This window comes from Atractosteus spatula, chromosome 11 (genome assembly GCF_055471065.1).
Source record: "Atractosteus spatula isolate fAtrSpa1 chromosome 11, fAtrSpa1.hap1, whole genome shotgun sequence".
Lineage (NCBI taxonomy): Eukaryota > Metazoa > Chordata > Actinopteri > Semionotiformes > Lepisosteidae > Atractosteus > Atractosteus spatula.
This window is the reverse complement of record NC_142716.1, coordinates 1879396-1894359: the sequence shown is the minus strand read 5'-3', so window position 1 is coordinate 1894359 and position 14964 is coordinate 1879396. Positions and strand designations below refer to the sequence as shown.

General features: G+C 48.5%; 2 protein-coding genes across 2 annotated transcripts; both read right to left on the bottom strand.

Moving 5' to 3' along the window:
• Positions 1 to 1153: 1153 nt before the first annotated feature.
• Positions 1154 to 6802, bottom strand: dr1 (down-regulator of transcription 1). The gene is made up of 3 exons (XM_088928343.1): positions 5926 to 6802; positions 5271 to 5434; positions 1154 to 2592 (listed from the first exon to the last, which is right to left on the bottom strand). The coding sequence occupies exons 1-3, from the start codon at positions 6143 to 6145 to the stop codon at positions 2446 to 2448; spliced, it is 531 nt and encodes a 176-aa protein (XP_088784469.1). The 5' UTR covers positions 6146 to 6802; the 3' UTR covers positions 1154 to 2445.
• A 1714-nt stretch (positions 6803 to 8516) lies between these two features.
• LOC148823291 (retinol dehydrogenase 8) lies at positions 8517 to 14099 on the bottom strand. The gene is made up of 6 exons (XM_088927453.1): positions 13844 to 14099; positions 12607 to 12768; positions 11625 to 11804; positions 11268 to 11361; positions 9957 to 10140; positions 8517 to 9489 (listed from the first exon to the last, which is right to left on the bottom strand). The coding sequence occupies exons 1-6, from the start codon at positions 13938 to 13940 to the stop codon at positions 9256 to 9258; spliced, it is 951 nt and encodes a 316-aa protein (XP_088783579.1). The 5' UTR covers positions 13941 to 14099; the 3' UTR covers positions 8517 to 9255.
• Between the last annotated feature and the right edge of the window lie 865 nt (positions 14100 to 14964).

The window sequence follows — 14964 nt, the reverse complement described above, 5'->3', positions numbered from 1 at the left end:
CAGAGCTGATGGAGAGCATTTGCTGTACTGAGCACCATCTCTATGCCAAAGAGAAGCCCGCTGCAAAAACAGCTAATTTCGCTGCCTGCTAAAAAAAAAAATACATTGCTATCAATTATTAATCGCTGGTGCCAGAGCCTTGTGGAACTGAGTCAGAAAAGGAAAGGCTTTTATCTCTCCTTACATCTCTCTGAGGCAAAGCTACTCAAACCAGGCTTTTCATTTAATTGATCCCAGTTGGAAGATATGACTGTAAACGTGCTCTCAGTTAAGCTTCTCTGTCAGCTCCCCAGACTTGAAGCAGCATGCAGCAACAAGAACACGAACGTTACTTCACTACGGATCAGGCAAGCGAGGGGGAAGAAGCATTCGTCATGGGAATGCTTAACTCAGCTGCTTTTGATCTCCCTGTTTCTCAGACCGCATCCTTGTAATTGTTTGCGGAAAACCGTGATACCAGACGCGGCTCTAGCTACAACAGCAGCGCCCCCCTGTGGTCACTAACGAAGCTGCAAGAACCCACACTGGATTGCCTGCATGTTTGTGGCATCTGGTATCGAGCAAAGGAAATCTGTTGGATGGGTTTGATTTCCTGTCCCACCTACAGATTCCACGTGTACATTTTGTAATTAGGGTTTTCAAAATATCAAAAGGGTTGTGCAAAATGCACCAAAACAGTAAAGGAAATTATAACACCCACCCACCTGAAAAATATTCAAGTAGCTTAGTCAGGAAGCTGATTACAGGTCACAGCATGTTCACGTAGGTTTCCTCCAGGTTCTCCGGTTTCCTCCCACAGTCCAAAGACACGTTAACTGGTTTCTGGCAAGACTGGTCCGGGCGTGAGATTGTTTGTCTTTCTTGCGATAGACTAGCGTCCCATCCAGAGTGAACCCTGCCTTGCACCCACTGCTTGCTGGGATAAGCTCTGTCTCTCCCACTACACTGCATAAGAAGACGCGAGTAAAAAAAACTGATAGATTTATGTTCGATGAGTCTTTAAAATTCTCATTTCTCAATTGAGAATGATGAATTTAAGTCAGACTAAAATTCGGGGAGTCGGGGGCATGAGATTTTAGCAGCATGTTATTTTAAACTCTAAGCAGAGGCAGCAAACAGTTATGAAATACATTATACACTCATCACAATTCACTTTTTATAAAACGTCAATTTTATTGCTTAGAGAATACAGCTTGTGAAAAGGCGTGAAACAGGTAATTGCCATTAGAAGTCACCAATCATCACTTATGATTCACCACACATTCACAATGCAGATTTTACACATTGCTCATGAAAAATCCGTATCCTCGGGTATCAAAACTAATCAAACAAGCTTACAATGTGAAAATTACATTTCTGTACTCACTACACAAGCAGAAGACCTTAAAGTTTACTCTTATACATGGAAAATGTATGCAGAGAAGATCCAGAATGTCTTACATTAAATTTACCTTAGCACCCAAGGCTTCTCCGTGGGGGTTGTTTCCTGCCAGGGTAGTTCTCTCTTTGGTACTACAGGATGAAAGTAATTCCTATTTGTCCCCAGGCTTTACTTCCTGTGAGCAGTAAGTTATAAACTGCAATACTGTTCTGAGAAAAAAAAAGCCTCAACCTATCTTCATCATCTCATCACTACTTCTTTAGAAAAGTACCTAAAAGTAACCAAAAGTCACATTTAATTTTACAAAACGGTGCAAAAACTTTCTTCAAAGTCTTTACGCGAAGCTCTGTGCATCACTAAAGGGCTAATAAGGGCGGAGGGGAGAATATTTCCATATGAACAGGGCAAATCATACATGAGTTTTAAGGGGTCAAAAGAAATCTCGATCAATAAGAGCTGTTTTGCTACACCTGTTCCAACAGAGGGGTTTAGATTTGTAAAGGGAAAATATATTAATACAAAAGGGTAAATAAGGGGGCAATACCTGAAGAATGTGAACACTTCCCACCACACTTTGATTATGTGTATGTTTGATTTAGGCATCCTCTTTGCTGACATTGCTGCTGTTCAGGAAATGTAAAGGCCTTTCATCTCGGCCACGTGCGCAAGATCACCGACTTGCAGAAGAAAACCTTCATACTGGTACAGAAAGAAACAAAAAGTGGCGAAAGGGAAGATGGGCGAGTGGGGGAACCACAGGTAAGATGATGGTCACTTTAAAAGCACAAAACAAAACTAGCCAAACTGTCGGGTTTCATAGTATGACGTAATGGGGGAAAAACACAAAAAGAAAAACAGCTAGTTCAGCTTTTCCCCGATGGCGCTATCTTAAAACAAAACAAAAGAAATTGAACGGGAGACAGTACAGTCTGATTGGACTCCACCGACGGGCAGAAGGCATCGCAGTTCGGTCAATGCCCCCGCCCCCCGACACGTGCAGCAGAAGAGGAAGTCGGCGCTGCGGGGGGCTGCAGCGAGGCCCGACGCCCCCGGGACCCCTCGGCTCACATGTCGTCCTCCTCGTCCTCGTCCTGAGAGGAGCCGGCCTGGCTCGCGGCGCTGGCAGAGGCCGCTGCCAGCTGAGCCTGCTGGGCCGCCTGCTGCATCTGTAACCACTCCTGCTGGGCCAGCTCTGCCTGCTGCTGCCGGGCCTGCAACAGCAGCAACAACAGCCACCTGTTCAGACACTCCTGCCCACTGCCTCACAGCCTGCAGCGCCTCCACCGGCGTTCAGACACTCCTGCAGCGCCTCCACCGCCATTCAGACACTCCTGCGGCGCACACCTCGCCAGCTCCACCGGCGTTCAGACACTCCTGCAGCGCACACCTCGCCAGCTCCACCGGCGTTCAGACACTCCTGCCCACAGCCTCACAGCCTGCAGCGCCTCCACCGGCGTTCAGACACTCCTGCAGCGCACACCTCGCCAGCTCCACCGGCGCTCAGACACTCCTGCCCACAGCCTCACAGCCTGCAGCGCCTCCACCGGCGTTCAGACACTCCTGCAGCGCCTCCACCGCCATTCAGACACTCCTGCGGCGCACACCTCGCCAGCTCCACCGGCGTTCAGACACTCCTGCAGCGCACACCTCGCCAGCTCCACCGGCGTTCAGACACTCCTGCCCACAGCCTCACAGCCTGCAGCGCCTCCACCGGCGTTCAGACACTCCTGCAGCGCACACCTCGCCAGCTCCACCGGCGCTCAGACACTCCTGCCCACAGCCTCACAGCCTGCAGCGCCTCCACCGGCGTTCAGACACTCCTGCAGCGCACACCTCGCCAGCTCCACAGGCGTTCAGACACTCCTGCCCACAGCCTCACAGCCTGCAGCGCCTCCACCGGCGCTCAGACACTCCTGCAGCACCTCCACCGCCATTCAGACACTCCTGCGGCGCACACCTCGCCAGCTCCACCGGCGCTCAGACACTCCTGCCCACAGCCTCACAGCCTGCAGTGCCTCCACCGGCGTTCAGACACTCCTGCAGCGCACACCTCGCCAGAGTTCAGACACTCCTGCAGCACACACCTCGCCGGCGTTCAGACACTCCTGCAGCTCACACCTCGCCGGCGTTCAGACACTCCTGCAGCTCACACCTCGCCGGCGTTCAGACACTCCTGCAGCTCCCACCTCGCCGGCGTTCAGACACTCCTGCAGCTCCCACCTCGCCGGCGTTCAGACACTCCTGCAGCTCCCACCTCGCCGGCGTTCAGACACTCCTGCAGCTCCCACCTCGCCGGCGTTCAGACACTCCTGCAGCTCCCACCTCGCCGGCGTTCAGACACTCCTGCAGCTCCCACCTCGCCGGCGTTCAGACACTCCTGCAGCTCACACCTCGCCGGCGTTCAGACACTCCTGCAGCTCACACCTCGCCGGCGTTCAGACACTCCTGCAGCTCACACCTCGCCGGCGTTCAGACACTCCTGCAGCTCACACCTCGCCGGCGTTCAGACACTCCTGCAGCACACACCTCGCCGGCGTTCAGACACTCCTGCAGCACACACCTCGCCGGCGTTCAGACACTCCTGCAGCTCACACCTCGCCGGCGTTCAGACACTCCTGCAGCTCACACCTCGCCGGCGTTCAGACACTCCTGCAGCTCACACCTCGCCGGCGTTCAGACACTCCTGCAGCTCACACCTCGCCGGCGTTCAGACACTCCTGCAGCTCACACCTCGCCGGCGTTCAGACACTCCTGCAGCTCACACCTCGCCGGCGTTCAGACACTCCTGCAGCTCACACCTCGCCGGCGATCAGACACTCCTGAAGCACACACCTCGCCGGCGTTCAGACACTCCTGCAGCTCACACCTCGCCAGTGTTCAGACACTCCTGCAGCTCACACCTCGCCAGCGTTCAGACACTCCTGCAGCGTACACCTCGCCAGCGTTCAGACACTCCTGCAGCTCAAACCTCGCCAGCGTTCAGACACTCCTGCAGCTCACACCTCGCCAGCGTTCAGACACTCCTGCAGCGTACACCTCGCCAGCGTTCAGACACTCCTGCAGCTCACACCTCGCCAGCGTTCAGACACTCCTGCAGCTCACACCTCGCCGGCTCCACTGATGCTCAGACACACCAGCCCACAGCCTCACAGCCCGCAGCGTTGGCTCAAGCTGCTAGGGCTCCGCTGGAGCTCCCTGTTGTGGACTTCCTGTGGCTTCACCTTCACCTGCAATCTAAACCAGTCTTGGCCCTACAGGGGCTGGGGCACGCAGCCGATGGGAGAGGCCACCCTGTACCGTACACTGCTCTGTGAGCCCTTCCGCACATTCAATGAGATCGAGGTAGGACAAAGAGGATGTGGACCACATCGAAAGCTTCCCATTCCTCACTTCAGTAAGCGTGAGGACTGCTCCTCTGCTGAGGTGGGCTAAAGAGCGTTCCAACTATGAAGGCACATCCACAGAATATGAAACACTTGATCGAAGGTCAAGGCGGTGTCGAGCAGAGGGAGAGCCTTTGGACTCATGACTGGCAGGCTATGGGTACAAGTCCCCACTGCAGAGCGCTGGTGTACCCCCAGTGAGGTACTGTAACCACCTTTGCTCCACCAGGGTAAACCAGGGTGGAGCCGTGGGCTCTTGTCTGCATCACTCAACGCCAACCAGGATGAGCTCAAGCATCTTGGGGGTGGCCTCCTGTCGTTTGTATCCTTATGTCCTCAAACAGCAAAGAGGACTACTGCACGCACGATCCAGGAAGAGCAGACTCCCACCTGCATCGCTGGGGCAGAGTAGCAGACCCACCCAGTGTTGCAGCGACAAGGTGAAAAGACAGAATGCAAGGTGCGTCTCGAGACTGCAGGTGCCGAGGCGGGGTAGGCGGCTTTACCTTGGCGAACAGCTCCTGCTGCTGCCGGAGGAGCTCCTCCTCGGGAATGCCGAGGTTTTCCAGGCGGGAGCTTGCCTTTCTCCTCTTGAGCGCGACCGTTTTACACTCTTGCAACACATCCTTTACTTCGGTGATGTAGGAGGCAAAGCCCAGGCTCTCGAGCGCTAGACAAAACAGACAGTCCTGTTTTAAGACACCCATGAAAGTCACTGTTTCGGGCTTAAAGCACACAGTACTTTTGGCACCTCTGCTGTAATTCATGACACTAAGCATCAGGATTCCTGTCATTTATCTCCCCATCATGTACAGAATTGTAAGGGTGATGACAAAGCTTCGCAACAGGGCTGGTCTGTCTGCATTACATTTAAATGAATCCAGGAGGTGAAGGAATATGTACATCAGAGGGTTCGGCTATACCCAAACCGTAGAACGTGTTGCCATAATTCCTTGTCCCTTTAACAAGCCAGCAACACAATACAACAACAGTGTGTGAACCCCTCGCTGTCAAGTCGGCGAGTGGGAGTGGTTTTAAGGGGGAGGTTAAAAACGAGACGCATTAGCAAACGATTTAGCCGCCCAAATCCGCGAGTAAAACAGTTCGCCCTCCCTCTCCCCCCAAAACGAGTGAGTAATAGGCACCGGTAACGAATCTTACCGTGTATTACGTGTTCAGGAGAGATCGTTTTCTTTTCCGACTTGTTACAGATCTCGTTAGCTTCCGACGAAATGAGGTGGATGAACTCAGTGCAACAATTCACCACCAGCTCCCTGGCGTCGTTCGCCACCCGCACGTTGGGGAGAGTTTCTTTAATCATTTTATTGATAGCTGCCCGGGGTATAGTGAGATCGTCGTCGTTCCCAGACGAAGAAGCCATGCTGTCCTGCCGTCCTTTTCCCGAAACACTGAACCTCAGCTGCGATTCGACTCCACGGCGGCCCGGACGGAGTTTCAACTGCACCAACCTACAGCTTCTCCGCCAAACTCCTAGGTACACCCCAAATCCCTGCTTTTACATCAACGGCGCTGCACCCTGCCCAGTGTCTAACGCTGTCAAAGCGACCTATTGGATTTTTCATCCACCAGAAAAAAAGCGTAGGAGAAACCAACAGGATCAAATCAGCCGGTCTCCAAGCAGATTTCCTATCGCCTCAGCTGCTATTTAATTTACACATGATCCTAAACTCTTTAGACTGGCTTCCTCTGCATTGTAATTCCACAGTTTCGAAGGGACTGTTTTTCTCTCTCTCTAAATGTTATAAACAATAAGGCTTATTACACCAGCTCCGAGAATAACATAATACTTTTGTTAATTCATTTCGGTGCTCGGTCCACAGCACCAGGCGTTAAAGCAGCAGGGTTTCTAATCGATTCCGGAAGCTATCCCATATTGCAACGGATGACGTTTTTCCGCATCCGGCGACGTCACGGAATGTTGCCCCACAGCGACCAATAGGGGGAGTTCGAGCCGCAGGGACGCTCTGTGGCTGGGTCTGAGCTTTCCAAGCGTGCAACTCCCTTGAAGTCGGGTGACCTGCAGTGTACACATAGACAAACAAATGCATTTTTAACGCTACGTGAGAATAACGTCCATAGCGTAGCCTAGAGGCTTATCAAGCCTGATCTTATCCTGAGTTCGGCAACAGTAAAAGGACAGAGATTTTCCCCCTGAAAGGTTACTGCTACTTTATTGACAGAAATGCTGGACTCGTTTGCTCAGCTGGGTGGATAGGCGCCGCTGCGGTGAAGTTACCTCCTTTGAAGGTGCAACAGCGGTGTTCCCGATTCACAGACCTGTACTCTGCGCTGCCCCCACATCCGCTTCGATCGCTTTCTGGTTGTCATGAGCTTTAGCGAAGCAGGATAACAATAATTCCTTGCGGTTATATAACGTTTGTAATCTCAGAGGATCTCACTTTATCCGCCACCTGGGCGATGCACAGTCAGCAGCCTTTTATCTCTAAAAAAGTTTTTGAAAGTTGAAATATAGCATCAGTTTGATAATTTACTATAAATGTATACTCTGTAGAATGATAGTTAAGTTAAAGATGAGGTTAGGTTAGTGTTCATGTAAACAGCACTGAGCTACATCACTGTGATTCTATAGATGGATTATCAGTGTTCTATTCTACAGAACCTCAGTTTTATTTTTAAATATAATATTACATTAATATTTATACAACTTAATCTAAAGCATAATCCACAAACTTCTATAAAAGCTGCTGGGGTGCTTTTGATAGGTGTCATGTTTCTTTTTTTCTAAAGGTTTCTTCACCATTTGCCAGAAAAAGTACACATGGGATTTATCTTTAGGATAGACACATTTCTGGTTGAATTTCCATTTGCATGTGAAGTTACAGTGTAAGATTTAACAGGTGTCCTGCTTGATTGTTGCAGATAAAATGGCTACATACTGTATACAGGAGATCTGTGTTTGTGTCACTTAGATGGAGTCTTTCACTGTGTTGTAGGATTTAGTTTCAGTAAATCCCATTACCAGGCCATATGTTTCTAGAGCTGGGCGTTGATTTAATTACTTAACAGTCTTTACAGAAAGACTTTATGTTAAGTAACCTATTGCCTAATCGGGCAACATTGATTTATGTTATCATTTTGTTCTAATAACAACTATATACTAAAGATATACCATAGGTAAAATGGCAAAATGATGACACTTCATTTAAAGCTGATTAATGTACATTAATACCCCACTTTCAGAGGCAGAGCCCTTCTGGTTTTAGTAGTAGTAGTAGTGTATGACACTGATTGGTTCTATTTTTCTCCAAACAAAGCTATTACTCCGAGTAACCAACTTTCACAAACGCACTAAATTAAATGTTAATGTACTGCATACAGGCAGTACACCCTTTTGACAAAAGACCTCAACTGCCAATTGACAATCGCATTTAACCTTAAGTGCATGCCAGGAGAAGACATACTGTACACTGGTCCCTGAATAAGCCAGAGGTGCGCAGCTGTGAACTGGGGATTCTTATTTGGTGAGTTCCAGGTGAAGAATGTGCTGTAGAAATTCAGTGGCTCTGAAGAGCTGCTTGTAAACATAGTGTACATATGCTCCTCAGGGCTGCCTGTCGATAACAACTGCGAATAAAGAATTCAAACACGAGTGCAAAAACAGTGTGCCTCCTTCATTACTGAGAACTCGGACTTTTTACAGCTCTCTCAATCCTCATCCCCCACAACCAGCTGGGAGAAACGTATCATGGATGCAAGGCTGGACACTCTTCGACTCTGACAACCTTTATTAACATTCCATTAACAGAAAGGGTTTCTCTAAACAGAAACACATCTCATTTCTATCTGTTTACATAGTTTAGGAAGTATATAAAATTTGCATTTTGTTGTTTTATTGCATTGGAATGTAAACTTTTGTACCTGTTATCCATGGGGTTTTTGACTACGAGACAAAGAGACTCAGACTTTATGAACCCCATTCTGGTGCCTTTTCTCTAAGAGAGACTAAGAGCCTATTCAATGTTGCCCAACACTCAAAGTCCCTCTGTGCCATTTCCTCTCATTCGACTGCCTTTGCTGCCAGAGTGGGTTATTACTGTGGGTGATAATATAACAACAGACAAACAGAAACCATTCAAGGCAGCACACCATTCAGCATTCAAAAAACACCAAAAAACAGATGAAAGGGAAATGGCGTCAACCACACACAGCACCAGACTGGACTGTACTTGTTTCAGACTCGATCTTCCATGCTGTCCAGCTCGGGTTATTAAAATACCTCTACAGAATGAAGCATTAGAGCTGAGAGGAAAAACTCAGGTTTGAAAATCAGTTGGTTTTTTTTAAGGATGCACCACTCAGGCCTTTGCTATAGACTCATCCACATGCTTGTCCCACTTCTGGGGCGGGACAGCCCTGGATTCGAAGTCTTCTGAGCAGGGGGGCTAGAGAGGCTGGGCGCGGGCGAGGCCGTCTTTCCGGAGAGCAGCTGCAGGGGGCATGCCCGCGGCTCTAGGACTGGGGCTTCCCCAGGGAGAAGCTCTTGCGACTCCTCCAGCGCAGCAGCTTGATGAAGTTCAGGCTGGCGCTGAAGACCTTGTCGTGCTCGAACACCATCTTGTAGAAGGTGTCGATGGGCAGGTCGCCATTGGGGTCGGCGTACTTGAGGGTGGTCATGGGCGTGTAGAGGGTGTTGGTCTGGTGGCGGAAGGGTGGGGTCTCTGCGTTGATGATCTTGAGAGTGTGCTGAGGAAGTAGATGTAAAAGGCTAAATCTTTATGAAAATTAAACAGGAAATACTTCAATTTATCATTTTGGTTCAGTTATATAAAATCAGAACAGTCAATAATTCATTTTCTGTTCCGTGAAACTCTTTGCTTATGGGCGATATGTTTCATGTCTGAAGAATAATGTTACTTTCTGTGAGGCTGTGTGATAGAAGGAAATCAGCAATACGCTGTGTTTACTGCCTGAACTGCACATGTAACATCAGCAGCTGTTTGCCTTAAACACAGCTTTGTGGTATCATCCAGGCTACACGATGATCCATTATCATCGACTGCTCCGAGGTTTATATTTTCATTAAAAAAAAGCTTCAAAGTGCCAAATGAATAATTGTATATTTGACCCAGTGACCACAAATTACTGGAGCTGCACATGGCAAACAGAATACTGGAAGTCAGGAGCTTATTGTGCATGTCTCCGATCCCTACCTCTGCTATATCTTCTGGAGACTGGCCCAGGCTCTCGAAGATCTGCTTGTAGTTCTTCATGTAGATGTTGGTGAACATGTCTGCGGTCACTTTGTCCGCTTTGGTGAGGTCTGTCTTTAGGCCTTCCTCGGAAACTTTGCGCTCGAATTCTGTGATCACAGGGCCTGGTTCGATAAGGCTGATGCTGGAATTGAGGAAGTGAAAAGACAAGTGTATTTCTTTCACGCTCTCAGGCAGAAAAACACAGGAGCTGGCCAATGACATACCGAAGTAGTTCAAGTAGGGAGCTGTGTCAGGAACAAGTAAAGGTTTATTCCATGCTGAACAGCCAAAGTGGAGTTTTGGCTCCACAGCCAAAACATTGTGTTTCTTTTCTTCTCTTTTCAGCATGGAATAAACCTGTACTTGTTCCAATGACATACTGTCTCATTTAAAAAGAAACGGTTATTGATCAATGCCAGTATGGTAACACGCAAAGGTTTATTCCATTCTGAAAGGTAAAGAAAAGAAACACTGTTTAGGCTTCGGAGCCTTCTTCTTTTCCTTTCCCTTTCCTTCCAGAAGAATGAACCTATTCCTCTGCAGCCCAGGCATGCTGACGCAGCTCCCTGCTCAGTTTACAGCGTGACCTTGTCCATGATTAAATTCAGCACAGCTGCCTCCAGGATTTATTCTGCTTTCCTGTAGAACAGAAGAAATCCCCCCTTGCTGTAATCACAGGAAAAATAATGATAAAGATCTGGGCATGGGTGTGTTTCTTGTCAATACTCCTGCTTTTACGTCTCTGTTTGCTGATTCAGTTCTGTTGTTGAAACAGATGGTCAGGACCATTCCAGAATGAGGACTTAAAGATTTAGACCCCCAGATGTTCATGCGCCACTGGGACAGTTTTCCAACAGGCTGTTTGCCTGGCAACGATGCAATATGTCACAGACCTTTTGGAGTTCTCTGAAATGTGTGCAGCTAAAGACAGAAATAATACAGCAGGAAGAAAAGGGGTTAATGATCCAGCAACAAATGGAAAGTATGTTTCCGCTGATCATTTACAAGAGGAAGCAAATGATCCAGCAAAGAAAATTCTGCAGGAAGTGACTTGTTTTTTTTCCAACTTAACAGCAGAATAGGAAAATTCCAAGAGCAGACAGCATCAAAAACCCAGTGTTTGGTCTGTTTAATAAATCTGATGCAGATTTCGAATACTTCTCTGCATCTTTTTTGTTGTTTATTTTTACTGTGTCTGGATTGCATTAGCTTCCATTCGTTTCGAAAAGGGGGTCTTGTCTCTAATGTCAGTCCGTCAGAGGAACTTACTTCAGGTTAAACCTCAGGGCCTGAACAGCCAGACTCTCACAGAATCCCTCCACAGCAAATTTGGATGCAGCATAAATGTCGTTGAACAATATGCCTGTGAAAAGAAAATAGAAATAATTTAAGAATTCACATTAGCACTATTAGTACTATTAGTACAATTATGTGTTTCATGGTGTAACTGAGAGCTCAGCTGGAATGAAAACCAGGAGTGCAGGTCCCCAAGACCAGGCCTGGAGTCTGTGCCTTAGTTATACTGTATACGTGAGTTGGCCACAAGCATTCTGGCCGTGTCTGCAGCTAGCCTGGATCACTCAACATGCAGGTCAAAGGTCACCCGCTGGCTGCAGGCCCCCCTACCTTGAATCCCCATCACACTGCTGATCACAACAATGTGGCCGCTCTTTCTCCTCTTCATGTCGGGCAGGATCTCCTGCAGGAGCCGGACCAGGCCAAAAAAGTTTGTGTCCATCACAGCCTTCATCTCCTCCATCGTCTGACACTCGATGGGTCCGATCAGCCCCATCCCGGCGTTGCTGACTGCAGGATCACCAGAGAAGAGTGACACAGATGGTCTTCAAACCGTGTCCCGGATACAAGCACTCTGGCTGGGGTATACAGGCAAGGTCATCTCAAGGCATGATGGGAACATGGGAGAAATCAGCTCTTTTGACAAGGGCTCTGATGACATTTTTCAGAGAGAGTCTGCCAAAGACACATCTGTTCCAGACTAATTATCTCTAAGACCTATCTCTTTACTGCATGTGTGATTCACAGAGTGGTTACTGTTGAATTACCAAATAGTTTCACACTGTTTTGAGTTAAATAGCCAGGAGATGAATAGCGACTGTAAAATGCCAACCCGTTAAAAGTCACATTCACTGCCTTCTGACAGTCTGTGCAGTTTAACTGGTAATTTCACACAACTGGCAACAGAAGGCAGCAGACTCTCTAAACAGAAGCTGTGATGTAATACAGAGCTCTAGCTGCATAAAAAGGTACATGTACTGTATAACCCACATTCACACCTAATGGTAAGAAATAGTGTAGGTATTATGATTAAGAAGCGTAGGAGTCTAGTCAGAGGCCTGTCAGAGGTGCTGTTCTATATTCAAAAATGCTGTTTTATATTCTGAAGGTTCACAAGTTAAGTATTGCATAAAAACATAATCCTTCAGCCTTTTTATTTTTGAATTACTTAATGGAATATTTTTTCTGACTCTTGAGCCTTCGGACTAATGACCGTTGTGTGCAGACACCAGTGATTGAACGAGCTCAGTGTCGTCCCCCCACCCCTCCCCAGGTCTCCAGTCCCTGTGTCAGGGAGCCGGCGGTCTCTCACTGAGAATGTCAATCCTCCGGTTGGGAATGCTGTCCACACAGGCCTTGATGGACTTCTCGTCACACACGTCCAGCTGCTTGATCTCCAGCGTCCTGCCCAACGTCTTCCCTGCGGCCTCTATCAGGTTGTCGGCTTTCTTGAGGTTCCTCATGGTGGCGTACACTGAGGAGAGGCAGGAGCAAGGTTGGGCTGCTGTTCCTACCAGCTCCCAGAGCAGCAGAAAGCTTCTTGGTCAGTCCTAATGCTCAGATCTCGCTCGTCACAGTTACAGAATTGTGAGGAGACATAGAAAACCCTTTTCTGTAACCCTGATTAATTCTGGTTCTGTTCAATAAAAATCCTTTCCTTCCCCCTATTTTGCTGATTGAAACCCAGCTCCTTTTCTGAAACACCGCCAGACAAAACACTTTACTGCCTGAAAGCCTGCTTAATTGGATGAAGTGAGGGGATGGCTAAGTCAAGTGCTTCACTTTACACTTAACTTAGCCATCCTTTGAGCTATCTCATTGGCCCCTCTTGACACGATATAAATTACCACATGAATAAAAACTACCATGACAGAGGAAACATTTGCTATGTTGGAATACGACCAAGCTCACTGCTCAAACCTCGGCTATATGACATCATCTTGTGCACAGCTCGTTTTGGCAGAGGATAGACATACTGTAACAGCTGCAGTGCTCAGAGTCCGGAATCCAGTATGTTTTCTATGTCTCTTTAAACCATCAACATCGTAACACTGCGGAGGGTTGAGTCAGGGCTCCAGTTACGAGAGCTGTATATGACTTAAGAGGACATACAAAACCCTGTACTATAACCCTGCTGCCTAGGGCTTGTTGTGCCCTTTAAAGGTGTAGAGAGGGTCAGACATGTAATCTGTCTCCCATCCAAATTCTGTCTTTGCTCATGATTAAAAAAACTAAGGCAAATGAGAGTGAACGCAAAGGAAATAAATACGTGTTGACGGATCCCTGTCGCTTCACGTCCTGGTTCTGGAGGTTCAGTGTGTGTCTGAAGGTGTTCAGTCCAGATGAGCTCTTATCGACCTGAGTCAGGGGCTCAACCGGACCTATTTAACGGCCTCCCCCAGACACTGGTGCTTTAAGGAGACCTAGCAAACCTGCAGACACTGCTGGCTCTCCAGGACCAGGGCTGGAGACCGCTGCGATCATGCCTTCTGCGGATGTTGGCGGGTCTCCCCTTACTTCTCCACACCCCAGCAACCACCACCACTCACCCATGAACCTCTTCTTCTCATCCTTGGCAATCCGGACAGCCAGGGCCAGGCCTATCCCCGAGGAGCAGCCCGTGATCAGCACCACTTTCTGCTCCATGTCTGGGCTCAGGCTTCCAGCTTCCAGCCAGACCGTGGGCGAAACAACACAGCCTCCTCCTGTCGCCAGAGCTTTATGTGCAGGAGCGCTGACTCAGCAGCAGCGAAAATGCACACCTGTGCCCATTGTGGATTATAAGGATTTACTCCAGTCTCTTACACAAGCTCCAAATGGACACAGGGGCTTACAGTAATCATATTAGCAGCATGGATAGCACAGGAAGTGATAATGTCCAGACAGATGGCTGTGCACCTTGCCTGCCAGTACAATATCATGTGTGCTAACAGTGTTGAGCAACAGACTGGCCTTAAAGCAGGGACAGAAAGGAAAATGCTGTGCTGATTTCCCAGCGAACCCAAGAGAGGGACTGCAGGGCAACAGCTTCATCACTAGAGGGCACAATGCAGCGCTTCAAAACGGGCTCTGTCTCAGTCTGGAATGAAGTCACGTGACATACATAGCCGTATAAAAGAGTAATTGTATTGCATACGGGTGGGTTGAGTGATTTACTTGGTAGGTTTATAGCTTCTCTGTTTGTCAGTAAACCAGGTCGGTAAGAGTTCTGCAGCTCTACTATTGTCAGTGTCGATAGCTGGATCAGCAGCCTTTGTTATTAGTGGAACCTGAAGTAAAACTGTTCAACTCCTGTGCACTGTTGTCTTCGACATCACTGGGTTGGCGCTTCACTGTGAAGATCTGACACACGTTGCCCTGCAGGCTGGAAGCCATGTCTTTGCACAGACGCTGGTACTTCAGACAGGTGTTCTGTATCATTGTGATCCACACAGGTCTGTTTGTATCAGATGCTTTCCGAAGTGAGCAACAGGCACAGGGAACCCCTGTAAGCAGCGTCTCGCTGCCTTCAGCGCCCGCTGTCCTTGCTGTGGGTGACTGCTCGTGGTTTTGAAATGGCAGACCCGGTCATCAGGGAAGCCACTCTCATCTGCAGCCTTTCTAATGTTCTTGAAACAAGTATTGCCAGTCTTCACAAACACTTTTAACTCTAGCGCATCGGCCTGACTCA

Bases quoted from the DNA above. Each gene is read 5' to 3' on its own strand.
- dr1 (XM_088928343.1), bottom strand. From the start codon at position 6,145: ATGGCTTCTTCGTCTGGGAACGACGACGATCTCACTATACCCCGGGCA. The intron at 5,435-5,925 runs GTAAGATTCGTT...TGTTTTGTCTAG, and splicing joins TCCTGAACACGTAATACACG to CGCTCGAGAGCCTGGGCTTT. The intron at 2,593-5,270 runs GTAAAGCCGCCT...CTGCTGTTGCAG, and splicing joins AGCAGGAGCTGTTCGCCAAG to GCCCGGCAGCAGCAGGCAGA.
- LOC148823291 (XM_088927453.1), bottom strand. From the start codon at position 13,940: ATGGAGCAGAAAGTGGTGCTGATCACGGGCTGCTCCTCGGGGATAGGC. The intron at 11,362-11,624 runs GTAGGGGGGCCT...TTCTTTTCACAG, and splicing joins CAGTGTGATGGGGATTCAAG to GCATATTGTTCAACGACATT. The intron at 9,490-9,956 runs GTAGGGATCGGA...CTACTTCCTCAG, and splicing joins CTCCAGAAGATATAGCAGAG to CACACTCTCAAGATCATCAA.